The 27,100-nt window shown below is 42.8% G+C and overlaps 1 protein-coding gene across 1 annotated transcript in view; it reads left to right on the forward strand.

Moving 5' to 3' along the window:
* Window positions 1-3,149: 3,149 nt before the first annotated feature.
* Window positions 3,150-27,100, forward strand: part of bcar1 (BCAR1 scaffold protein, Cas family member) — a 47,158-nt gene continuing 23,207 nt past the window's right edge. The window contains exons 1-2 of the mRNA XM_078257925.1: window positions 3,150-3,489; window positions 23,804-24,511. Of these exons, the coding sequence (XP_078114051.1) occupies window positions 3,478-3,489; window positions 23,804-24,511 (720 nt within the window). The 5' untranslated portion in view covers window positions 3,150-3,477. The remainder of the gene's footprint in view (window positions 3,490-23,803; window positions 24,512-27,100) is intronic.

Here is a 27,100-nt window from a genome sequence, read left to right on the forward strand (position 1 = left end):
TTCAAGAGGGCTCTAAATCAAACACAACTAAGCCACACAGCCAACGGACGGGATGCATACTTATCGCGACACTTTCGATATAATATTGCGCAACGTGTTATCGCGATAACGATATTGAGTTGATATCTCATGCACCCCTATCATGGACTTGACTGGCTGTGTTGAGCAAGCGCTCCTTACCCTGAACTGAGAGTGAAGACATGTTCATGAAGCCACTTCACCAATAGAGTCCATTACCATATTCACATTCACATTGACCTACATCGCTTAATCCTCAATGACTGTGTGTGTGTGTGCGTGCGTGTGTGTGTGTGTGCGTGTGGCATGCACTTGTCATTTATAGGTCAGCGTGACAGAGGCAGTTGTTGTGTAGTGTGGCGGTCAGAGAAGGCAGTGGCCAGGCCGTGGTGTGTGTAGGTGTGTGAGGAATGTTCTGCTGGATGTTTGGCATCAGACACAATGTGACTACTGTTGTTCAAATATTAGAGGACAGGCAGGAGGACCAGAGGGCACACAGAAATATTTGGACACCCTACAAATCTAGTTGTTTTTCTGTAGAACCAGTTAACCATTTCCGGGATTGCTCCGGTACCGCTGGAAATTCCGCCGGATGTCCGTCCCCTTCCTCTTTCTTAGTTGTTGGCGTTCTAACCTCTGGTGGATTTGTGAGGACTATGGTTAACTGCTCCTCAGATCTCTGCAGGGTAAATCCAGACAGCTAGCTAGACTATCTGTCCAATCTGAGTTTTCTGTTGCAACTAAAACTACTTTTGAACTTAGTGCCGCCCAAGACGATTGTGATTGGTTTAAAGAAGTACCAATAAACCAGAGCACGTTTTTCTCCCGTCCAGGAATGCTGTGTGGACTAGCCAGACCTTCCTCTGCAAAGCTGTGGAGGAGGGTCTGGCGATGTGAGACTAGTTAGATTGCATCTCACCTCTACATCTCTCTGCTGTTTACAGTCTGTGTTAGGGTTGGGACAGATTAGTCATTTTAATTTTCATAGTAGAAAACTTGTGCTGCAGAATTGTGCTGCTTTTTTAACAGTTAAAAAAAAGAGATAACCTGCAGTTAACCTTTTCACAGCCATTGTTGACCGATATCGTGATGTATCATTATAGGATTGTCTAGCAATATATTGATTATCGCAGAATTGCTGTATCGTGATATTATCGGTATAGTGAGCCATGTGTCGTGTATCATATTGTGAGGTACCCTGTAGAGAGGCGCTCGCTCGCTCTCTCTCTCTCTCTCTAACCCCCCCCCGCTCCACCGTACATATGGAATAAGTAACAGTGTAACTGTTAGTTACACAGGAGAGAAGCCAGTTATCTGAGTTTGTGGCCTTTCAGTGCTCAGTGTTCATTTTGTGACTTTTGATCGAATAAAGGACTATTTTTCCAGCCTTATTTCTTCATTGTAGTTTTCTGAAAAATAGTGTTAAAACCTCATCTCGATCTCGTGAGCTGTGTCTCGTCACACCCCTAGTACCCTGTATCCCCACCGCTCTGTGTTGCCTCTATCTTTTCTATTCCACATTTGATTAAATTTTTGCTTTTTCTTCTGTTATTTTACTTTTTTTTTCCCACTTTCCTGTCTGAATATGAATGATACAATGAGCCGTACTTATTGGTTATTGATAGTCCATAGAGCACTCCCTAATCAGCGTGTATTGACGTGGCTCCAAGGGCCAGTCGATGCACACCTCTGCTTCCTGTTGCAAAATTCTCCCACTGACCCTCAGAGAGTGAGTTTATGACCTGCTGTGTGTGTGTGTGTGTGTGTGTGTGTGTGTGTGTGTGTGTGTGTGTGTGTGTGTGTGTGTGTGCGTGTGTGTGTGTGTGTGTGTGTGTGTGTGCACCCAGGCTCAATCTTTCATGGATCTCATTCTATAAATGCATGCATAAATACATACATAAGATTGTGTGTGTGTTCATTCATTCATGCTAGCTGATCAGGGTTATTTACAATGCTCAATGTGTGTGTCACATTGTAGTGTTGTCTATACAGGTTATTTGTGTGTTTGTCCTCTCTCTGACACACACTAAGTAACCTTAGTAACCTAAGTAAGTGCGTGTGTGTGTGTGTGTGTGTGTGTGTGTGTGTGTCCAACATCTTCTCCACATTAGAGATGATTGCAGTGTCTGTGGGTAGGGCTGTGCAGTTAATGGAATTTTAATCGCGATTACGATTTCAGCTCCTAACGATCACAAAGACAGAGTAATCGAGAAGAACGGTCATTTTGCACATATTGTTTTGCAAGTAAACTCTTATTTTCTCTTATGTTCTGAATGAAAAAAACTGGGGGCAAAATATTAAGGGAAATTTTTACAGTTTAAGGTGTTTACACTGTTTACTCATTTCTCACATGAACTTTATTGGTGCTTTTCCTGACGTTGTGGTTGCCTTTTTTTTTTATGTTTTTGTCACTTTTTTTCACCACTTTGTTTTATCCATGGTCAATCATCCTAACTTAAATGACATTATAACTCATTTTTTAGTTGAACTAACAGCAGAAATGATGAATTCTTCTGACTGATAGTTAAGATCAGAGGACGTTGAGTGAATCACAGACTGGTTCATGTCAAAGTTTAGTCAGTTTTAAAACCATTTACACATTTGCTTTCAAATGCTATGAAATTGAATAAAACACCCCAAATTCAATGGAAGTAATCATTAATGTTACCTGCGAAGAATGTTGTATAGGTTCCATACAACGTACATGCATGCATCCAAGTTATTTTGGGGCAATTTGGTTGAAAGAAACCCATATTTCTCATAGAAAAACTTTGAAAACAGGGACAACACAAGGCTTAAGGCAGGGTGACGCGGGACCACCTATCTGAGGCCAGAGACAGTTAGAGATGAGGTAATGCTGCCTCACACTCATGTGCACTTCACTGTGTCTGATTCACCAGCACTGGCAGTCTCCCACAGCCAGGGGGAGAGAGAGAGAGAGAGGGGGGAGACGGGACAGTAGGAGGGCACAGCTCGTTTGCATGAGAAGAGCTCCTTCGGGCCAATGGCCAGACTGGATACAGGGAATATCGGGATCCAACAGGAAGTGACGTGTCGGATTACACACTCCTCCCTCTTTTCCTCAGGCAAGAGAGAGAGAGAGAGAGAAAGAGGGAGGGAGGGAGGGAGGGAGGGAGATCAAGGAAGAGAGAAGGGGCGAGCGGGGCAGAAGTAAACGGGCCAAGCAGCAGTCTCATTCTTGCTGTGTGAGATCACATAGCGGCAGAATGTGTCGGGATCTGCTCCACTCCTGCACACAAGACTGAGCGGGACACAAGGACAGACACAGGGAAGGAAAAGGAGGGAGGACACAGGGACATAGGAAGGAAGGAAGAAGGGCGGAGGAGGAGACCTGGAGGAGTTTTGGGATCTTTTGGGATCTACTCTCGGCAGAGGATCGAGTTGGCAAAGTGTCTCACAGGGGCTGAGCTACAGCCGCCCCACTGCAGCAGGGACAAAATGAACTATCTGGTGAGTGTGTGTATGTGTGTTTGAGTGTGTGTGTGTGTGTGTGTGTGTGTGTGTGTGTGTGTGTGTGTGTGTGTGTGTGTGAGTGTGAGTGTGTGTTTAAGAAGGAGATTCAAGTGTGTGCATGCTAAATCAGTGCCTCTGTGGCACTCTCTGGCTTTATAAGAGTCCTGTGCCTTTTTTGGTGTTTGTCTACTCCTTCATCCCCTGTGGTTCTGTGTGTGTGTGTGTGTGTGTGTGTGTGTGTGTTTGAGTGTTTGAGCAGGACCTGCTATACCCCAGCTGTGCATGGACTGAGGTGGGGAGGAGGGGACTTGAGTATGAAGAAAAGGAAAATGTGAAGGGGGAGGAGAGGGAAGCTGGAGTTAACATTTTCTCTGCAGATTCCTACCTTTTGTTGGCTCTCAGCGGGGAGTTTGGTTGTGACTTTAAACCCTTTGCCACACACACACACACACACACACACACACACACACACACACACACACACACACAGGTCGAGGAAACTTCACTGTCCTGTAAAGGAATGTGCATCGACAAAAAAGGTGATCAGAGTTCCTCCTGTTTTTCCTCGAGTAATCTGTTGTCTTGATTTGTACGGAAAGAGTTTTTTAAGTCAAAGACTTTTCTTTGTTAGGCCATTGAACAGAATAACATGGAAGCTATAAGAAATAAGTCAAAGATAAAAAGATGTGACATTTCTAGGTTGCAAATCTGAAGGATTCAGTAAAAGTTTGACTGTAATCCTCCTGAGAGCTCACTGCGCATGTTTTCTTTTCAACTTTCTTCCTTGAATGCACCGCTACACAGAATGGGAAAACACAGCAGAGGGCCGTCGTCCGGTTTGTGGCAGAAAGAAAGAAAGGAGAGAGAGGGCGAGAGACAGAGAGAGCGAGAGAGAGAGGGCGAGAGAGGGAGCCGTGGCCTGTCTTTCTGCTGACTCAGAGGAAAGTGGAGAGAAATGAAGGTTTCATGGCCAGAGGACAGAGGCAGAGGAAAATGCTTCAGTAAAACGAGGGTAGAGACAGAGGCAGGACCAGATGATATGTGCAAGTATCGTGTTGGATATGACATTGATTCAATAAAACAGAAGGGACTGGTTGACTGGAGGAAGAGAATAATGGTGTGGTGAGGAGGGAGAGAAAAGAATGGAAGCAGGAGAGATAGAAAGAAAAAGAAGCAACAGTCTTTCCCTGCTATTGTTTGAAAGAGGCTTCTGCGTCATTGTTGGCTCACTGCTCATGTCATACCACTGTGTGTGTGTGTGTGTGTGTGTGTTTAGGGTAACTACACAGTCAGGAATGTGGCAGACAGTGAACTGCTGCGGAGCGGATCACTGTGTGTGTAACGAGTAATTACACGGCAGTAACTAGTGTGTAATTAATATAAAATAAGAACTGGGAGGCAGCCGTGTCGAAGCGTTGCCATTGACTGTACAACGCTGCCATGTTGTGTCTGCTCATTCTCGCTGTTTATTCAGACGTAATGTCAATTTTTCACTACTAAATGGCCTCGGCGTAAACTAAGTAAAGCGGGTCACTGTTTATAGTGTTATATGAATAGCGTCAGAAGCGTTCAACTCTGAAAGGAAAGAAAAGCCGATAAAGAAAGGAAAGATTAGTTTGGTTTTTCCAATTTGTATTAATCGTTTAAAGAAAAGGCGTGTTCCATGGCAACATGTCAGGATCAGGACCTAAAGCCAGGGGCTTACTAATATGATCTGTACGTGTGTTGAATATCAGCTCTGGATGTGTCCATGTCAGGTTAGACTGGAAGTCGTAGGAACCCGTATCTCTCATATGGGCCCATAACGTCTTTCTATCTTCATTTATTACATTAAATAACTCCTGCTATGACTGTTACAATACAGATTTACTATACAGATTTTAAGAGTGAACTGAAGGAGGGAGCACATGAGGACTGTTAAAGGGCGATGATGATGAATATGACGTCACATAGCTAATGTACCATGTCCAATATATTTGTACAGTCCTGTCCACTTCATATACCCGTATCATAGCATTAAGTTATTTGAATTAGTTATTTGAAGTATCTTCTATCTTTTAAGTACTTATGAGTTGGAAGCCAGAAACATGGTCGAAAAAAGTGCAAAAAAGACACGCCTTTAGTAAATATGTAATAAACATCTAGGTGACTGATTTTTTAAAGTTGTCCTATGATCTATTGTTGGAAGTAGAGAAGGACTTGTTTGGGCCAAGTTATAGTCTGACTCACTGACAAGTCATGGAGGCCTGGCACATGCACGCATGCACGCACGTATTCACACACACACACACACACACACACACACACACACACACACACACACACACACACATACACTGATTAGCTGCCCACCCCCATCTACAAAACCACACACAGACAGATCCACTGAACACAGTCATCTTCCCAGACCCCCCTCAGTTAAAGCACACACAGGTGCCACCCATAAAGTCAGTCAGTCAGTGGAGCAGTAAATCAGCCAATCAGAACACAGGACAGTAAAGTTCTGCTCTATATTCTCTCATTTAGACCCTGAACACTGTTTCCACCCATATCCTGACAGTGTCCCAGGACAGAAGCATTAGAGCCCCTATGTGACTCAGACATGCCAGCAGACGTGACTCAGACACAGTCACCTTTGACCCACATACCAGGAGGGTCTGGGACACCGCACAGAGCACCTGAAAAGGCTTTGGAGACGCCGGGATGGACAGTGTTGGGCCTCAGTGGTCACACTGAACAACTAAATATCTATGTCTGATGGTCTCTAGAATGTTACCATGTTAGATGCATAGTTGTATTCAGGAGGAGGACAGTGGGGTTGGACCAAATATATATATATATGTATATGTGTGTGTGTGTGTGTGTGTGTATGTCAGATATTGTCAAGCCATCCATGCTTTGGTACTTAATGAAAGAGGGACAGTAGAGACACTGAAGACTAAGATTGAGTATGATTTGATTTAAGTTTGAAATATGACATCAATAATAACAATATTTTCAATATTTTACTGGAGTTTTAAAAGTATGGCTGTAATGCAGGTGTATCTTTTCTGCCACCAGTGTGAATGTTTGTGGGCTGTGATTTGCATATCCATGCTGGACCTGAAAGACACCTTTTTTGGATTTTGAATTGGAATTGATGTATAAAGTACAAAAAAACCATTTCACCCCAAATGGAGCTTTTTCTCCCACAGAGCACTTTTTCTCAACTGCCTGAAAACGCCTCGCCCACATTCCTGTTTGAGATTCCTCCATTAGTGATGTCACTGATGGAGAAAGTCAGCCCAGTGTTTCATCTGTGCTGCCCATTGGTGCTGCCTGAGCAGGCACAGCTTGCCCAGTGGCTTGTTTGAAATTGGGTGACCAGTCACAATAGAGTGGACAGGATTTCTTTGACATCGCCCATTCAATTGCGCGATTAAATGTGCGCAATTTAAGGTGTAGTGGGCGGAGAAAGGCGCTGATTACCCGATGAACTGCAGGTTTGGTAAATACGACGACGTAAGCTGGAGTATCACAGCGTGCGCTTTCTGTGGATTGGCCATGACGCTGATAATGCTACGTTCGCAAATGTACGTACATCTGGCCCAGAGTGTTTCAGACAGAGGAGCTGCAGCAGTATGCATGGGCATAATGTTTTTTGGACATCAACGCATGTCAATCTGTTCTAGTAGACTCCAAGCTTACAAATATGATGCTGAAAAGAAGTATAATAGGGGCTCTTTAAATAGAGAGAAAAATAAGCAATTTCTGAAAGCTTCATGTCCGTCAATGTGGACGTGACCAAAACAGTTACATCATTTATTTACGCACATTGATTGATTCATTGATTTTAAGTGCACCACATGGTCCTCAGCTGTTTGGTTCGTAAGCACCAACAACTCAGATGGTCATGAAACAGTTCACGATGTAAACTTGCACAATCTCAACTTCTTATTTTATATAAAATATTTCAGACATTTCTTTCATTGATTATCAATATAGTTGGCGAATGTTGAATAGTTGACAACTAATTGATTATTCAGTGACGTTGCAATTCTTGAATTTCCCCTTGGGGATCAATAAGTATCTATCTATCTATCTATCTATCTATCTATCTATCTATCTATCTATCTATCTATCTATCTAGCTACACAATCAGCATCTTAACCCTCTTGGCCACAAAGGACGCCCAACACTCCTTATGTAACGTAACCACTCCAAACCTACATTGTGTAAAAAATGACAATTGTATTTTCACATAACTCTCTCTTGGGTCTTTGAAATCTGCCAGATGAATGACCACGGTCACTTTGGACATAGGCTATATCCACGACGTTCCACTTCCGGGATTGCTCCGGTACCGCTGGAAATTCCGCCAGATGTCCGTTACCTTCCTCTTTCTTTGTGTTGGCGTTCTAACCTCTGGTGGATTTGTGAGGACTATGGTTAACTGCTCCTCAGATCTCTGCAGGGTAAACCAATTCTTTGGTTTAAAGAAATCCCAATAAACCAGAGCACGTTTTTCTCCCATCCTGGAATGCTGTGTGGACTAGAGGTGTTGAACTTAATCAAATAATGGATGCATCGAATCGTGGACATGGACGATGCTGCATCGATAATCGACCGGGCCATAATCGATTATTTCTGTTTACAATTTAATGTAGGCCTAACAACCTTTCTGTTTACATATTCTGTTATGTTTTGCACATTCAGGAAGTGCCATGTGCTCAGTGCTGTAGTTTTATGCATCCAATTTATTTTTGAAGCTTGAAAAGCTATGAATTAAATATCCTATATGGCTTTAATAGAAAAATGTATTTGACGCATTGTGACGCATCGAGATATCGAATTGAATCGAATTGCTGACATGATAATCGTAATCGGATCGAATCGGGAGATCAGTGAAGATTCACACCTCTAGTGTGGACTAGCCAGACTACTTTGGACGCTGAGATTTGGACCAGTGCTGACAGACGAAGCTTTGTCCCGTTGTGGTGACTAATATCCACTGGTCATTACATGCAAATCAACAAGCATGAACAGACTGGAGCAGATTTACTGTCTTCACTCATTAATAGGTCAGGAAGTTTTCCCACAGTTTTTATTGTGTTTTCTTTTGGAATTAGCATCATGTTTTTCAGTTATGGCTTTGTCTAGAGACTGATTTAAGGAGACACGGAGGCTCAGTTGTCAGGTCATTGTAAGAAAGCTTCCTGGCTAGAATGCCTAGTCTTCTGTAGTTCACCTGGGTGTGATCTACAGTCTAAAGATGAACAGATGGAGGAATTAGAGTCAAATGGAAACACTTACATGCTGATGTGTAACAAATGAATCAAAGCTCAAAGGTCCTTTTTAACCGCTTCTCGTGATGTGTTAAAAGTGACTGAAAACTTTGAAAAAGCTATAAAGTGGTATCCTAGAAATCTAGACCACCCTAGCGGCAGCAAATGTAATTTGCAGCCAGGTTCAGTCTAGCAACTCTCCGTTGGCTGGCGAGCTGGAAAAACCAAACTCTCGTCAGGCCAATCACATTGTGTATAGAGTCAGTGGGCGGGGCTTAACATAATGACGGCAGAGTTGTGACAGTTCCGCGTGAATTCCCTGCTACTTGAAAACAAAGAAGATGGCTGCTACTGCTGGCGAACAGCGGTCTTTGGAATCGGCTTTGGCCGTGACTCTGGAAGACTTGGAGTTCAGCTTTTCTTTGAGAAAAGAACAAAGAACGGCACTGAAGTCATTCTTAAAAAGGAAGATGTGTTCGGAGTTTTGCCGACCGGATACGGCAAAAGTTTAATCTATCAACTAGCGTTGCTCTGGTTGGTTGTAGAGCTATCCTATTGCGTGCAGAGGGAATTTGAAAGACAACTGTTTATCCCGCCCCTTGGTTTGATCCCTGCCAATGTTGAGTTCCCAGACCTTTTAGCTTAGATTATTTTAAGACTTCCCAAAGATCAGAAATAAACTTCTGTACCAAACTGCAATGTTTGGCTGATATAACAGTGGCCAGATTTACCAGAAAAAAACCTACAGCTTAGGATGGAAATATCAGCTTTTATTTAATAATCTGCATATTTTTGCAAATAAGCAAAGTGGAAACACAAATGGTAGATTCAGCAGGGAAGTTTTGCTACTGTGTGAGAGTCTGGGTCTGGAGAGATTTGCATGCTAGGTGACGGAAAATCCTTACAAATACTACAAAACCACCTTCATCTTTAAATCAAACAATATATTCAAGATCACTTGAGTTGTTGCATGTTGTGGCTCAATGTTCCCTTATTTCTCAGGCTTTGGGAACAGGCTCTGCATAAGTATACCTTAAGGGTTAAGTGATTTGACACTTCAGTTCAGTCCAGTGAGGATCAAACTCAATTCCAGCTGGAAACTCAAAGTTGTACCTCTTAAACTGGCCAACGTCTAACCTTCATCCTAACATGAAACCTTGATTAAGTTTTAAGGTGTAAAATGAAGGGCCTCTCTTCCATACCGATGGTTTAAATTCCAAAAGTCTTCCATGTATTACAGTGGTTAGGATGCTAAAGCTTTCTGCCAGTAGAGTATTCAGTATATACCTGTATCTTCACAGTACAGTTAGCAGACAACAACAAGCTATGAATCACTGGATGTTTTTCCCCTCTGCTCAGTGCTGAATCATACAGTCAACACTGCAGTCTCAGCTGCAGCTTTCCCAACACATTTATGTGAGTGATCAAAGTGTCACAGTTCACCATTGGGGAGATTTACGCCCCTGTTGTTGTGAAACCATTTTCAGCCATACACCTTTGGTCTGTTGTTTTCCTGAGCATTTCTGTGGGAGTATAGCGTTCCAGAATATTGACGAATGCTTTTCATGCAGCTCCATGTCACTGTGGTTTTGAGCTTCTGTGTTTTGTGCGTTGAACCTGAACTTCATTAGAAGTATGTTTTGGGCAGAGAAATAAAGACTGTAATCTGTCTGCCACTGACACACACACACACACACACACACACACACACACACACACACACACACACACACACACACACACACACACACTCAGTGATCACAGTTTAGCTCAAGTCTTTGCTACCTGTATAAGTGCAGGTTAGTAAAGCCTTTAAACACAGAGGTGTGTGTGTGTGTGTGTGTGTGTGTGTGTGTGTGTGTTTGTGTGTTTGTGTTTGGAAGCTATTCATAAGTTCCTACCAGGGTTGTCTGTCAACAGGTTAAGCAACACTCAGGCCACGCCTCCGCGAGTTCCTCCTGTGCTCCAGGCTACACAATCCCTGCTGTTGTTCCTGCTGTTAGTCATGGCCTGAAGGCAGGAATTCCTCAGCTGGGATCATCACTTGTTAAAGCAGCAGCACTGAGCAGGGCACCTAAAGCTGGGGCTCTTTGGAAAAGCTAGATTTTGTTGTAGTTTTTAGCACAGACGGGTTACTATGTTTTTATCGTCTATGCACGTCTTACAAAAAAGGATCCATTACATCAATGTCTATTTATAATTTGACATATTTATAGTGTGAACCTTAAAGGTCCCATATCATGCTCATTTTCAGGTTCATTCTTGTATTTTGGGTTTCTACTAGGACATGCTTACATGCATCCTGTGTCTGAATGTACCTGTCTTGGCATTGCATTTTGCAGAAGGTTGGAGGAGAATGGTCAAAATCAGAATATATATACCCTGACTTTTAGTCCCTAGTATTGGTAAAGCTCTAAAGCCGGGGGGTCAAACATACGGCCCTTGGGCCAGAACTGTCCCGCCAAAGGGTCTAATCCGGCCCACTGGATGACTTTGCAAAGTGTGAAAATTGTAGAGAAGTAATTAATTCCAATTCCAATTTACCACTTCAATCTCAGAGAATATCCAAGTTCTTTTTCTGTAAATGTACTACTTTAATCTTAGAAATTCTAGAGTTTTTTCTATATTACTCCTCTCTCCCGGGTGGGTAACATTAGGGTTGGGGTATGCTCCAACAGAATTAGTTTGTAAGACTGAACATGTCGGAGGTGTTTATAGCTTTTCCGAATGGTCCCTCTCTGTGTCACCGTGTCCTTTAAATATGGGGGTTAGGGTGCACATTTTTTACACAGTCTCTCCTGGAAGTCATAGTGTTGCACTCTGTTGTTCACAGGAAACGTTCAAACCCAGCTTACTTTCTCACCCCCACACACCTGGCCAATCACAGCGTAAAGTGAAGTGTAAAGTTGGGATTGTTCCAGAAATGTTTGGACCCATCATCAGGGTTATTCAGAGCCACAGAAGACATGATGCGACTGTTAAACTGATCGTCATGGGCAACATCAGTGGAGGATCTTTAAGGTTCTTTAAATCTTTAGGTTACTACAGCACATCAGTGCTTCCACACAGCAGTGAGTATTATGATGGGTGACTAATAGAGAGCCCTGTTCATGGAGCCTACTCTGAGTACATGCTGTACGCGTCAGTGTCCCGGCTGCAGGATTCTCTCTGCCGCTATACGGATCAGCTGCACTCACAACTCTTTCTCAACAACAGTCTGACGTGCCAGGTCAGAAAGAGAGGGAGGGGTGGAAGGGAAGGACAGACTGAAGGACAGACTGAAGGAGAAAGAGGTGGAGGCTAGGAGAGAGAGAGAGAGGGGGGAAAGAAACGGATTGCCATGCTTTGTTGTTTCTTTAAGAATCTGTGTGTGTGTGTGCGTGTGTGTGTGTGTGTGTGTGTGTGTGTGTGTGTGTGTGTCACCTCTGGAATGTGAGGTAATAGGAGAGTTGTATGTTTGTATGTGGAGACTGTGGAATGCTGTAGTAAGTGTGTTTGTGTGTGTGTGTGTGTGTGTCTGTGAGAAAGAGAGAGAGACGGGGGGGGGGGCAAGACAGGCCCAGGCTCGCTTCAGCAATAGCAGGGATACTGAAAACACACACACTTCAGCTATGCAATGATACACACAGTCCACAAGGACACAGGGGCAAGTTACTGGAACATGGAAACGTTGTTAAATCCCACAGGAGTTCATTTCAAATTCTAGTAGATATTTTCAAAGATACCAGATGGGACTTAAATGTTGCTCAACAGATCTGGAATATTTCCTTTACACTGTAAATAAAATGGTGCAGCCATTAAAACATTGAGTATGTCACTCTGTGGACATCAAATAGCTTCAAATGAAGAGCTGATACACAATAAACTGTAAGTTTATATGAAACTATTTGGATATACTGTATATCTTATATAAAGTTTAAGTCAAGCAAAAATGTCAAACGTCTGGTTGCAGCGTGAGGATCTGGGGTTTTTTTTGGCATTTAAAGCAAGCACTACATTCATTCCTCTTATTTTTTTAATTGATTCACTTTTTCACTTAAAACATTAGGTCAGACATGTCATACAAATACGGTCAAGTACAGTAAAAACTACCTGAGGCAAACTAAATACACAACAGAATTTGCATTGTGAAACAAAAACACACACACATACAGTTTTGTCCATATTGGCCGTGGGAGGTACTCTGTGTGTTTTTAATGACTGTTTTCTATCTTGTGTGTGGGGAGACAGAACGTCTTGTGTGTTCCTTCCTTGTGTGTGTGTGTGTGTGTGTGTTTGTGTGTGTGTGTGTGTGTGTGTGTGTGTATGTTTCATCACCCATTACAGCTCCAACACAAATCCTGTTATGCTCACATTGCATCTTTAGTTTTGTGCGGCATGTTGTTAAGGATTACTTTGTTGACTGTCTGGATGAGAGGAGCCGCTCTTGGCTGTACATGCAGGGCATAAATATGTATACTGTCGGGTAAAAAGAATTTAATATTAATCATGTAATTGCAAACATTGTAGTGAAGAGCCAGGATTTGATGGAGGTTTAACAGGCAGAGCAGAGCACCCAGCTGTGTCTGTGTCCAGTCCCAGGCGACATGTGTGGCACTGAAGTTAAGACAACTTTCTCTGTGATCACTCATTTTAAATGTTGATGCAGCAGAATAAACAGCCGCTGACAATAATCTGTACAGTCATAACATCATGGTTTGGTGGCTGTCTGTCCCACTCCTCACCAGATGTTGGCTGTTTGTAGAAGAACTTGGCTGTTTGTCCGTTGTTCGGGTGTTTTTACTGTGGACAGAGTTTCACCTGGAAACACACACTTCTTGACACTAGTCCCACTGTGCTCTACCTAGCCCCAGCTCAGCCAGGTTCCCTCCAGGCTGCAGGGAGAACTGAGCTGTTGGACTGACTGCAGGAGAGCTGGCAGATGGACAGAGCAGACGAACAACAAGAGCAAAGAAAGAGAAAGAGCAGAAATGAGTTGTGACTGCTGCAGAAACAGCAGAGTGGGTAGAAGAGAGAGAAACACACAGGGAGAGAGAGAAACACACACATACATACATAAAACCTATTGTGGCAGGCTAGTATTTGTCCCCAGGGGTCAAATAGGAGGCAAGAGACAAAGGACGTTAAGCCACACACACACACACACACACACACACACACACACACACACACACACACACACTCACACTCACACTGACACAGATGAGCGACCTGTCTGTACGGAGCTCGCTCCACCAGCTGTTCACATTATTTTCTCCTCACTGGACACCTCTCTCTCTCTTTCTTTAATTTCTTCAATATTGATTCATCTGCTGATTATTTTTCATTTGCACTAACTCAAATGTCAGATTTTCCCAAGATCTCAATGTCTGTCGAAGCTGATGTCATGACATAAAGCAGAGAAAAGTAGCAGAATGATGATGAATGATTCCAGCATCACTTGTGTTGTTTTCTTTGGATGCATATGAACATCATGTCTGCTGTCTTTGCTCTCAAAGTTCTGATTCTGATTCTTTATTTATAAAGGACATTTATAAAGGACAACACACCAGTGTTAGCCAGCCGGCTAATTTTCAACTGTAGTCCTTTGGCCAGATGATTTTAGAAGTTAAGCTAATGCTTTATAATAAATGGAAATCAGAATCAGATTTATTGGACAAGTATACTTACATACACAAGGAATTTGACTTCGGTAGGTGTTAACTCTCTATGCATTCATCAAATAGACATGTGGTAGTAGACATTCAGTAGACAAATAGTAATATAGATACATACTGTACAATAGAGACAACAATATACATCGAATGAATGGCTGGTCAGTAGTAATCTTCTAAAATGGGCTGAACCAAATAAAAACCACTGATATTGTCATTTTCAAGCTCACATTGACCTCTGCATGTGTTGTCCCAGCAGAAAACTAAAGTGGACAATGATTGACGTACTTTTGTCCAAACGTGCGTGGTGATTGACCAGAATTGCACGTGCGTGGTTGATTTTGTTTGTTTTTTATTCAAATAGCAGCAAAATTTAAGTTCTCATTAATATTATCCCGTTAACATTCCTCCAGGAGACATAGGTCATGTGACCTGGCAGTTACATGCATGACTATATAAGTTGATTATTAACTATTGATAAGTTGATCAAAGTATGTGCTGTCTTTTAAAGTGGAAGGTTTATATAGACATTTATGTTGCATATGCATCAATATTTATTGATCATGGGCTGAAGAGAAATGTAGGGAAACAACCACACAATGATCATCACTAAGACTAAGAAACTTCTAAGGGCCACACTGGAGAATGACAATCCCATCAAGGGCCAGACATGTAGACATGCTTCAATTTAAGAAAGAAAGTCAAATATTTTGACTGTATTATTCATGTCTCATATAGAGGCAACACGAACATCGAAAAAAGTGCCAAAAACTTTGGAAAAAGTGACAAAAATGTATTGTTAACCTAAATTGATATGCGGGCCGGATCAAAATTTGCGAGGGGCCGGGTTTGGCCCTCAGGCTTTGAGTTTGACACATGTGCTCTAAGTCTTACTCTGGAATTCATATGAACCCGTGTCCTGCTCAAAGGATTTGCACAGTGCCCCAAATGCACCAATGTTACATTAATATATACGCTGCTCTAAAAGTTATTTGAAGTTATCAGATGTTTAGTGCTGGAAGTGAAATCATCATCAGACAAGTGTCGGTGCGTCACGTAACCTGCAGCTCTTTAAACTCCTCTGCGTCTCTTGTCTGCCCTCTGCTCTCTCTCTTTTATCTCCCTGACGACACGACGCCGTTGAAGTCTTGGCGTCGCCTGGCGGCAGGCGGTTGCCCTGACAACCAGTCGGTGTGGCAACACCACATTGTTGGGGCCTGATTGTGTTGGGATTTATCCCGAGAGGTCTGGGTAATGTGATTTAGCTCCCACTGAGTTCCCATTTCTCCACACTCCCAGACTGCCTCTGCTGAGTGGACTTCAGTAAGTGTCTACTTGACGGCTTTCTCACGCTGATTAGCAGACAAGGATGTTTGCAGGCTTATAGCCATGTCAACATACAGCTGATTGGGCTTTTTTAGAGGATGAAACTGTGGATTTAGCACTCAAAGTGCCGGATAAAAGTTTACCGCCAGAATACAGCAGCTTTTAAATGTTACGTGGATAATGTCACTACATACGTATACAAAACAGGTACGTTTTACCTTACCGTCAAGCGCCTTGGCCCAGGTCCGAGTATAAATACTGAATACTTGAGACATTTGTGGCTACACGTTGCAGACCAAAAGTCAAAGCGTCAACTCTAATTCACTTGTGTGCATTTTTTTCTTTGCTTTGCTTTCTGCGGATGGAATATTTTGCTGTCTCTCAGAGGTGTTCACAGGTCTGAAACTTTGGACCTGATCCAAAATGGATCTGAGGAAAACTTACCCCAACCCAACTTGCATTAATACATTTTTTTTTTTTTTTAAAAGACCAAAAATGCTCCCATACTGTAAGTCGCTTATTCAAGCAAGTGTGAGGAAGAGTGGTGGATGGGTCAAACAAACAGGACTTTCACCCAGAAGTCTGAAAAGTAAACAGCACATTTATTTTACTTGGAACAAACAGAACTACATCATGTTCTGCATCACATGCGTAACCAGAAGTGAAGTAACGTAACAAATGTACTGATTTGAACCCAAGCCAAATTTATAACTAGTTTTGGTGCCTAAACCTAACCAAACTGGGACCGTTTCACAACATGAATGACGTATATTTAAAACCGCGACCGTTAACTTCTCTGGTTTAGATATGAGGATGGAAAACTCTCCTTTGGGTCGTATTAGAGGGTGGTGAATAAACGACCAATATCTTTATATGGTTTGGAGGACTGGTTGGTTCAGACTCAGGTCCATGGTCAGGGCCGACTTTGTCTAATTCGTTCTTCTGTGTTGTTGTGTAGCAAACAGATCGCAGCCCAGTCCTGAAGCGAAAGTCGAGGAGGGTTGGCATTGACTTGAGCTTTGTGGTGCGTTTCAAACGCAAATGTCTACCTTAATGTCAGATCCAGATGCCTAAAGTAAGTGTCCTTTTTTCTGTAGTCGCGCTTTGCCAGACCTTCCTCCACAGCTCTGTGGAGCCATAGTCCATGGGAACCATAGTCCTCGTAAATCCACCGGAGTTTAGAACGCCAACACAAGAAAGAGGAAGGTAACGGACATCCGGCCAAAAATGAGGGACATCCGGCAGAATTTCCAGCGGCACTGGAACAATCCCGGAAATGAAACGTCGCCGATGTAGACTATTTTTTCTGTAAACTTCTGTAAGAGCTGCAGTTCCAACCTGACACGTGGTGCTGATACTCATGTTAAAGCATTCCTATAAAAACAACTGTCTAGATGAGTCCAACAGAATGGTATTGTTGTCACGGTGAGTCAGAATCTGAAACAGTATTTAGTCCACCCCTGTACCAGGGTTTTTCCTGGATCAGAATGGGCCTTCTGTGTAACTACACACAGCAGTTAGCATTACCGGTCTGCGTACAGTAAAGGATGAGTCTGTGTTACCTTATTTGACAGAAATCGATGCATTTACTTACCCTGGAAATCCAGAGTTCTCTCTAGAGCACAATTTGAATTAGCTCAGCGACTCACTCTGGCATTGAGTAATGATGCTCATTAGCTATGTCCTTGTAGCCGAGCTGCACCAATCACATCGGTGTATCTGATATAGGCGGGCCAGAGGCGAGCTCAACAGATGACAACAGTTTAATCCACCAGTTAGCTCCGCTGGTAGCTAAGCGTATGGGGCTCTGGATACGTCACCCCGTGTATTGTTGTGATTGGTCGTAGTGTTAGCCAATTGCGTGCAGTGAGGTTTTCAAATGCATGCTTGATGCCGCCCCTCGAGTTGGCCAGACCCTTAATCTTTCGGATTTGGGTCTGGATTCCCAGGCTTGCATGTCTGACAATTTGATACACATCATATTCAAGTTGATGTCCTGCATGTCAATGGTTGTTTGGTAAATTGCTATTAAACACATTTAGAGAGGATTTGAATTGTTATTTTTTATTCTCATTTCTTAACATTTTGGTGCTGGTGATTTTCCTTTGGGGCTGGCTAAAACCTCTTTGGGGGTGCACCAAAAATGTCTCTATGCAGATTAAATCCCTGCTGTACGCTGAATGAGTGTTTGGTATAAAAGCCTCTGGTTGCTGTGGTTGGACAGGAGTTTGAGCTGATATCTTGTTTGAGTTGAACACATCAGAAGCACCTCACACATCCTGGATCCAATAACATGTCACCACGACCTGACCGGACCACACTGCTGTTTCACTGGACAGTGTGTTGGTTGGTATGCAGCAGTTGTTGTGAGGAAAGGCCTTGTATTTAGGTAGAAGTCCACTCAGCTGTGGAATTTAGTCAGTAACCATAGAAATATTTAGCAAGTGTAGGCAAGTTCTGTCTTGAGAGGGACGGGAGCTTCACATCTCTGCTTTCCTACAGTCTGCCAGGATTCCCACAGTCACTCTGTTTGTGCAACCACAGATATAAAACAATAGCTATGACACGTAATTATGACTTGCTGTTCTGGGATGGAACCATATGGCGGCTATCTTACCTGGGTCAAGTTTGAGAATTGTTGCAAATGGAACCTATGGTCAAGGAGGCTAGTGTTGTCTTCATAATCCTTGTACGTTTCTACCAATACATCAACACTGTTTGTATGTATTCTAAGTGATGAGCATAAGACAACTTTCCCTTTCTAGAATGAACCCAAAAAAGACTTAGGTAGAATTTGGATCATTATAGCTCCAAGAGAACAAATCATGCGTTCAATCATGAAGATAATTGTGCATTTATATTGCAGATAATAATTTTATAGTAGTATAGTATCTTTTTTTTTTCAATTTTTCCTGACCTTAATATGTAATCACTGTCTTTGGTATTCTGAATGGCTAATTTACTACATTACGAAATATCTTTTATGTAGAAATCCTAAATAGATTCAGTATTATGGTCTATAGGCACCTAATTACAACCAGACACACAAGAGAGAAACCACCTACTGTAATATATTAGTATATTTCTTATTCTTATAAATTGTACATAATATATAACTGACTTATAAGACCACGTTATTTCCCCATAAACCCTGCGACTTCCTGTCAGCCGGCGTGGGCTTTGTTGTGCTGAGAGGAGAGGTTGGAGACATTTCTATCTGTCAATGAGGAGTTGTTTTCACTTGATTCTAAAACTTGGGCTGAATCTTTGGTCTCAAACAAACTCAAAGAGACTGAAATAGAGAGAGCATGAGAAGCTATTCAGGGTGATTCTGAGAGCTCAGGGTCGAGTCACTGACTCATCCTCCAATCAGGAGGCTGTGTGAATCATCCCCATGCTCTTCCTGTTTCTCTGGACACTGGAATGGACTAACATGGGGTATTTCTGTGTTCTGTGTGTGCGCATGTGAGTGATTCCTGTCCAGGTGTCCACTTCATAAAAAGCTGTTTTATTTGAACATTTCCATGTCTGCATTTTTATAGATAATGACATTCTAAAATTGGCCTCGTGTTGGTGTAATCCTTCAGTGTGTGTGTGTGTGTGTGTGTGTGTGTGTGTGTGTGTGTGTGTGTGTGTGTGTGTGTGTGTGTGTGGGCACGTTTCTGAGAGAGTGACAGTGTTTTCCCTAGCTGTGGGTTTAGGCGTCCTTCCTCAAGAAAATGTGACATTTTTCAATAGAAAAATGCAATTTACCCATAGATTTTATGTCTCTTTTTGGTCATTTTTGTTTCTTTGGGGTTGTTTTGGATCTCTTTAGTCATTTGGCATCTCTTTGTAGTCGGTTTGTGTCCCTTTTTTGGTAGTTTTGCGTCTCTTTTCAAATTATTTTGGACCATTATTATTTCCCTATCTGTGTCTAAAGCGTTGGAAAAAGCTAGAGCAAGTAATACATAAATAACACTCAAAAAGCTTAAAGACAAAACTTAAAGCTAAAGAACTACAATAACTACAATCATTAGATCTACAATCATAAGTCTTTTTAGTTGCAGTCCTTGCTTGGGGGGCTGCACCTTAACCTTAAAATGGCGGGTAGTAGCCATGTTCATCTCTCTATAGAGAACAGCAGAGAAGAGTCAGAGAGTTGCGTTCAGCACTCCCACTGGAAGCAGAGCTGGTTGGCTCTGGAGTGTGTGCACGAACAGTCACTGATACTGGAGAAACCCAGAGGGAGAATAACAGAGAGAGAGAGAGAGAGAGAGAGAGAGAGAGAGAGAGAGAGAGATAAGGCACATACAGAATATCTGAATGAGTGCAACAGTGTGAATCACTGACTCCGTGTCAGAGTAACCCAGCGGCTGCAGTTGTTGTTTGATCAACACATTCTTCCTCCCAGTGCGTCACAAAGCGGCGCTTGGTCAGGTGCCTGATGTACACGATCGGAGTAAGGTAATTGGCTGTGAATGCCAATCCCCGATCAGTTAAAAAACGGCAAAATCGTCTCCGATCCTATACTGTGATCGGGATTGGGACATCCCTAGTTTGCACTGCTGCCACTGCATAGCATACTTAATAGTTAGACAGAAACGTGACAGCATATTATATTATTTTATATTTAACGGCTAACATTCACACTTATGAATCCACCCTCAAGTCCACGTCTCTGGTTGTTATACTGTAAAACACTACACCAGAGCTTCTGGTCTATGTATTTTTGTGGATAACTGCATAAAGCAAAATGAATGTTTGGAGCAACTTTTGAGTAAGTAGACACACATAGACACTCCTTAGTGTGAATGACCTCAGGGACACCAGCTGGCTACTCACAGTTTTCTTTACTTGCAGCCTAGCACATCACACATCCTTAATGCAACTAGACATCTGTCTCCCAACAGTAACACTCAGTCTCATTACACAACGGCCTAAAACAACACCGACAACACGTAGCAGTGCAATACGGATCACTGTTGTCTTTGAAAAAGTATCTTTTATTAATTTTGCATTAACTAAGTCTCCACTACCATAGAAAGAAGGTCACTTCTTGATTGCATGGATTTTGCGACTTCACAGTATATGTCACAGAAATGAATCAGAGATTGATTTGTTTGCCATTTCTGCAGAGTAATTCCAAGTGCATAAAATAAAACTAAAGTCATTTATTGTCATTTCTCAGCACTTACATACATTGAAACAAAATTTGTCCTCAGCATTTAACCCAGCGCACCACCCACATGTTTCTGGTTTAGTAATGCAGAACAAAACTCTACATATTCACTATACTGTACATGCGTGTACAGGACAGATATAGAAAAAGTACAGTGTTAGTCTAGTTCTCGGTCCACATCACACCTTATATCCTCTTGTAATACAATAATGTTTTTGCATAATCTGATCATCCTTGGCAATCTTCCGCAGATGTGTCCAGACATCCAGCATGCGAGAGGTACAGCTGCTGGTCAGAAGATCCCCTCCAGTTATGTTTTCAAGCCTCTGATTTCAATAATAATAATTTGTATCTGATATGGTTTAAAGATGGCATATTAAATTACCTCATACAAACTTCTTAAAATGACAAACACTTTCTTTCTCATTGAAAAATCCACAATATGAAAATTCAAATATTGTTCATTACAAAAGTTCAGCTGTCTCAGACTTTACTGATAAGTCCAATTTCAGTATATGTGCTCTGGAGGTTTTAGGTTTGCCTGTGTGTGTGTCTGTGTGTGTCTGTGTGTGTCTGTGTGTGTTTGTGTGTGTAGCCGGCACAGGCTGTACTAGCCTGTGATAGTCAGAGAGGGAGGAGAGCAGGCAGAGTTCAGACGTGGATGACAAATATTGGTTTAGTTTCAAAGAGACTGAAGGGAGGTGTTTCTGTTTACACGCTGTGTGTGTGTGTGTGTGTGTGTGTGTGTGTGTGTGTGTGTGTGTGTGTGTGTGTGTGTGTGTGTCTGGTGATTTTTTTTAAACTGTATTTTCTATTATACCATCATGTGGCTTTGAAACTTATTGAGCCTCCTGCTGCTGTGTGTACTGTATGTGTGTTGTGTACTGTATGTGTGTACTGTGTGTGTGTTTGCTGTCGCTGTGTTGTAAATGAATGATGATGATGTATGCAGTGCGATATGATCCCCATTCTGTTCACTAAATGTTGGAAAACTGCAGATCAGATAGTTTTTGAATATGAATCCCACTCATATTGATTAGACCTATGAACCGTATTTATGGTTTCATGTTGGTTTGTCGAGGCCAGACTTTACCCAAGATCAAGCAGTGATAGCAGTTCAGTGTCCTTGTACTTTGCCCTCTCTCAGGCTGCATGCTAACACACGTAACAGAATGCCATTTATGAAATTAAATTAGGATATGGCTGTAGCTGCCATTCTAATTATGTGCACAGCTGTGGCTGGGAGTTTTCTCTTTTCTTCACATGGTAGGACAGACACACTCCCCATGGCTCAACACACAGCGGCTGGGCTCCAAATGCATACTACATACTCATTCTAAGTATCTTAAAAAAGCGAGTATGCATACTAAATGTGCTTCATTTTTTAGCGTGCTGTTGATGGACACCACTGAGCCAGCATGTATTGCAGGAACAGCTGCTCACAACTGCAAAAAAATCTAAATAAATTGTTGATGGTGGTGAGGCAGCTCCAGGAAAATAAGTATTACATCTTGCTTTTAAGACAACAAAACCTGTGACCATGAAATGGGAGACTTTACATCCAACAGTCAGTCTAATGGCGCTTACCCACTGCTAGTACCAGCTCTACTCTACTTGGCTCGGCTCGACTCGACCGCGGTGCCCCGTCCTCCATTTTCCATTGCAGATTTAGTACCGCGAGTGTGGCTGGTCGTCATAGCGATGCCACAGGAAACTGCCGTGACCTAACGTGACACACACACAGAACGTCGAAGGTGTGTTGTTTTTAACTCTCTGCAAGAAAAATTTTGTTTCAAAAGAAGAAAGAAGCTGGAGGCAGCAAAAATAAAACACCGCTGGCTAAACTATTTAAAAATGGCGGGTTTGTTCAGGACCCCCCCGTCTGTCGCTAGCAATGATGACGCAGTGATTAGTGACGATTCTCTCCGACCAATCAGGAGTCTGCAGGTTTTCAGGTCACCTTTTGGTATCGCCGCAGCTCGCTTGGAATCTCGACGGAGGTGATACTAAATAAAGTAGCCTACCTGTTGGCAGGTACCAGGCACTTTTTATCATAATGGAAAACCAAAAAAGGCGAGTCGAGGCGAGTGGAGCGGGTACCATGTAACGGAAAAACGCCATAACAGTATGGATGCCCACAACAGCCTGGGTTCTGCACCTAAGTCTTATAATGTAGGGAAAACCCCTGAGACTGCAAACTTTGAATATACATAAACCACACAATGAGCTGTTGTGTCTTCCGCTGGAGCTCTTCTTGTTCCACACAGTACAGATATGTTACAAACCGTCCTCGGGGACGACGTGTTCACCTGTTGCTCCGCTTTATCAGGGCTACATTTAACCCTTTGAACTCTGCAATAGAAACAGTCCTACGTTGGTATTTTTGCTCTTTGTGATGTTATTTCCTGGAGTATCTTCAAATGTTTCATATCTCTAAAATCAGTACAACCTAAGCTAAAAGGTTATGCAAGTCAATAAACCATAATAATTAATACAAGTATTGAAAATGTGTAAATAATTAAATAAACACACAAAACATGTTGATCCAAAAGATTTATATATGTACAAAATATTTCCAAACACTCTTTTTTGTTGTTGAGATATGCTTATTATATTATATTTTTACGAGCAGACCATAGTGGTGTTATTAAATTTTAATCTTCAATAGAAATGGCCCGCCTGCGGTTTTGTCACGTAACGTGATGTCGTCATCAGGAGCGTACAACGTGATGATGGGAAAGACGAACGTTCTAGCTGTTCTGGTTTTAATTTAAGATCGCTTTAAACATGTAAGTCATGTAAACAATGACGTCCTGCGGCTGCTGGCCATCCGTTCTCTAAGGGTTAACAGTACATGGCAACAATGTACATTATGTTTCTAATATATACCTGTCCTTCTCCTGCAGAACGTGCTGGCCAAGGCGCTGTACGACAATGTGGCGGAGTCTCCGGACGAGCTGTCCTTCCGTAAGGGGGACATCATGACGGTGTTGGAGCGGGACACGCAGGGTTTGGATGGCTGGTGGCTCTGCTCGCTCCATGGTCGCCAAGGCATCGTCCCCGGCAACCGACTCAAGATCCTTGTCGGCATGTACGACAGCAAGCAGCAGCAGGCCACGCCTTCCACACCAGAGCCAGCCACTTCCTGTCCCTCCTCCCAGCGACCCCTCCCCCCTCTGAGCGCCTACGCCCAACAATCCCCCTCTCCGTCGTCGGCCGCCAGCGCTACTTCCTCCTCCGGGTATCCCAACAAGCCCCTCCATTCGGCACAGTACACGCCCATGCATCCGGCCTACTCCTCCCCCAGCCCCGCACAGCCCAACCCTGACTCCATCTACATGATGCCCCCCTCCCACGGCCCCAAACCCAGTCCACAGAGTCTGTACCAGATCCCCTCTGGCCCAAGCGGACTCCCTCCAGGACCCCCCAGCAAGGCCCCAGCTCGGGCCCAGAGACAGTACCAGGACATCTACCAGGTGCCCCCCTCTGTAGGCCCAGGGCCTGGCCAGGGAGCGACCCCAGCCGGGGGGACAGGAGCTGGGCAGGATGTGTACCAGGTGCCCCCCTCCCTGGATAAGAGGAGCTGGGAGAACAGCAACAAGCCCCTGGGCAAGGTAAGGAAGTGAAGTAATTCTGTGAAGAAACATTATTGGATGGATGTTTTATTTCATTTCTGTATGATGCCAAACATTTGGCCCATCCCATATGGGATAACAAGACACCACCAGCCTATTTAATAGACATCTTCAGTCTCGCATATACATAGCATATGGAGAAATACATAAATAACAGAAAAAAGAAGAATAAAATGAAATAAATGAACAAAAAACATGAAAAAAAGACCAAAACTGTACATACAGTGGGTACAGAAAGTATTCAGACCCCTTTAAATTTTTCACTCTTTGTTTCATTGCAGCCATTTGCTAAAATCAAAAAAGTTCATTTTATTTCTCACACTTTTTCTACACACAGCACCCCATCTTGACAGAAAAAAACAAATGTAGAAATATTTGCAAATTTATTAAAAAAGAAAAACTGTCACATGGTCATAAGTATTCAGACCCTTTGCTCAGTATTGAGTAGAAGCACCCTTTTGAGCTAGTACAGCCATGAGTCTTCTTGGGAATGATGCAACAAGTTTTTCACACCTGGATTTGGGGATCCTCTGCCATTCTTCCTTGCAGATCCTCTCCAGTTCCGTCAGGTTGGATGGTGAACGTTGGTGGACAGCCATTTTCAGGTCTCTCCAGAGATGCTCAGTTGGGTTTAGGTCAGGGCTCTGGCTGGGCCAGTCAAGAATGGTCACAGAGTTGTTCCGAAGCCACTCCTTTGTAATTTTAGCTGTGTGCGTAGGGTCATTGTCTTGTTCCTTCGGCCCAGTCTGAGGTCCTGAGCACTCTGGATGAGGTTTTCTTCCAGGATATCTCTGTACTTGGCCGCATTCATCTTTCCTTCAATTGCAACCAGTCGTCCTGTCCCTGCAGCTGAAAAACACCCCCATAGCATGATGCTGCCACCACCATGTTTCACTGTTTGGAATTTATTGGGCAGATGATGAGCAGTGCCTGGTTTTCTCCACACATACCGCTTAGAATTAACGCCAAAAAGTTCAATCTTGGTCTCATCAGACCAGAGCATCTTATTTCTCATAGTCTGGGAGTCCTGTATGTGTTTTTTGGCAAACTCTATGCGGGCTTTCATACGTCTTGCACTGAGGAGAGGCTTCCGTCGGGCCACTCTGCCATAAAGCCCCGACTGGTGGAGGGCTGCAGTGATAGTTGACTTTGTGGAACTTTCTCCCATCTCCCTACTGCATCTCTGGAGCTCAGCCACAGTGATCTTTGGGTTCTTCTTTACCTCTCTCACCAAGGCTCTTCTCCCACGATTGCTCAGTTTGGCTGGACGGCCAGGTCTAGGAAGAGTTCTGGTCGTCCCAAACTTCTTCCATTTAAGGATTATGGAGGCCACTGTGCTCTTAGGAACCTTGAGTGCTGCAGAAATCATTTTGTAACCTTGGCCAGATCTGTGCCTTGCCACAGTTCTGTCTCTGAGCTCCTTGGGCAGTTCCTTCGACCTCATAATTCTCATTTGCTCTGACATGCACTGTGAGCAGTAAGGTCTTTTATAGACAGGTGTGTGCCTTTCCTAATCAAGTCCAATCAGTTTAATTAAACACAGCAGGACTCCAATGAAGGAGTAGAACCATCTCCAGGAGGATCAGAAGAAATGGACAGCATGTGAGTTAAATATGAGTGTCACAGCAAAGGGTCTGAATACTTATGACCATGTGATATTTCAGTTTTTCTTTTTTAATAAATTTGCAAACATTCCTACATTTCTGTTTTTTTCTGTCAAGATGGGGTGCTGAGTGTACATTAATGAGAAATAAAATGAACTTTTTTGATTTTAGCAAATGGCTGCAATGAAACAAAGAGTGAAAAATTGAAAGGGGTCTGAATACTTTCCATAACCACTGTACAAACAAATATCTACAAATCATCTCGGTAAAGAGCTTTTTGTCTCTTCTCCCAGGCTTTCTCAAGATAACTAATTTATGTTTCACATAACAACCTTCTCAGTCTTTAAGCATCATCCAAATTTATAAAATCAATATCTGTTTTTATCTTGCTAAACATAATTACATAACAGGAGACACTACAGGCAAAGACATATTTCAGTTTTGTTCCATAACATGACATTTTTTCTTTGATAGAGCTGCAAAGATTAATCGATTAGTTGTCAACTATCAAATCAGTGGCCAACTATTTTGATAATCAATCAGTTTAAGTCATTTTTGATGTGACACTAAATGCAAATAACTGAAAGGAAACAGAGAAGAAAAGGAATGAAGGGGAGAGAGAGAATATGTTACTGAAGTCAGTTTCTAAATGAAACATCTTGAAGCAGCAGATGAGAATAGATCATGTAGTCTAATTGTTCCTGGCCGGAGCTGTGGATGTTTGTGTATCATGCACACACACTTCCTGCTATTGTCACTACTTTCTGGTGTGCGTCTATTTTCTGTCAAAGCAAAATCTCAAGGTTGCTCTTTGTGCTGTGTGATAAAGTTTGCAGACTGTTATTGGCTATCTGCCAGGCAGTTATAGATCAGTTGGAGCCGTCACCTGACTCTTTTTATTCTGGGGCTCAGTGGAGAGGTTCAGGGAGTTTTTACATGGCACAGTTTACATTACAGTGTCAAG

This window comes from Sander vitreus, chromosome 8 (assembly GCF_031162955.1).
Source record: "Sander vitreus isolate 19-12246 chromosome 8, sanVit1, whole genome shotgun sequence".
NCBI classification, from domain to species: domain Eukaryota; kingdom Metazoa; phylum Chordata; class Actinopteri; order Perciformes; family Percidae; genus Sander; species Sander vitreus.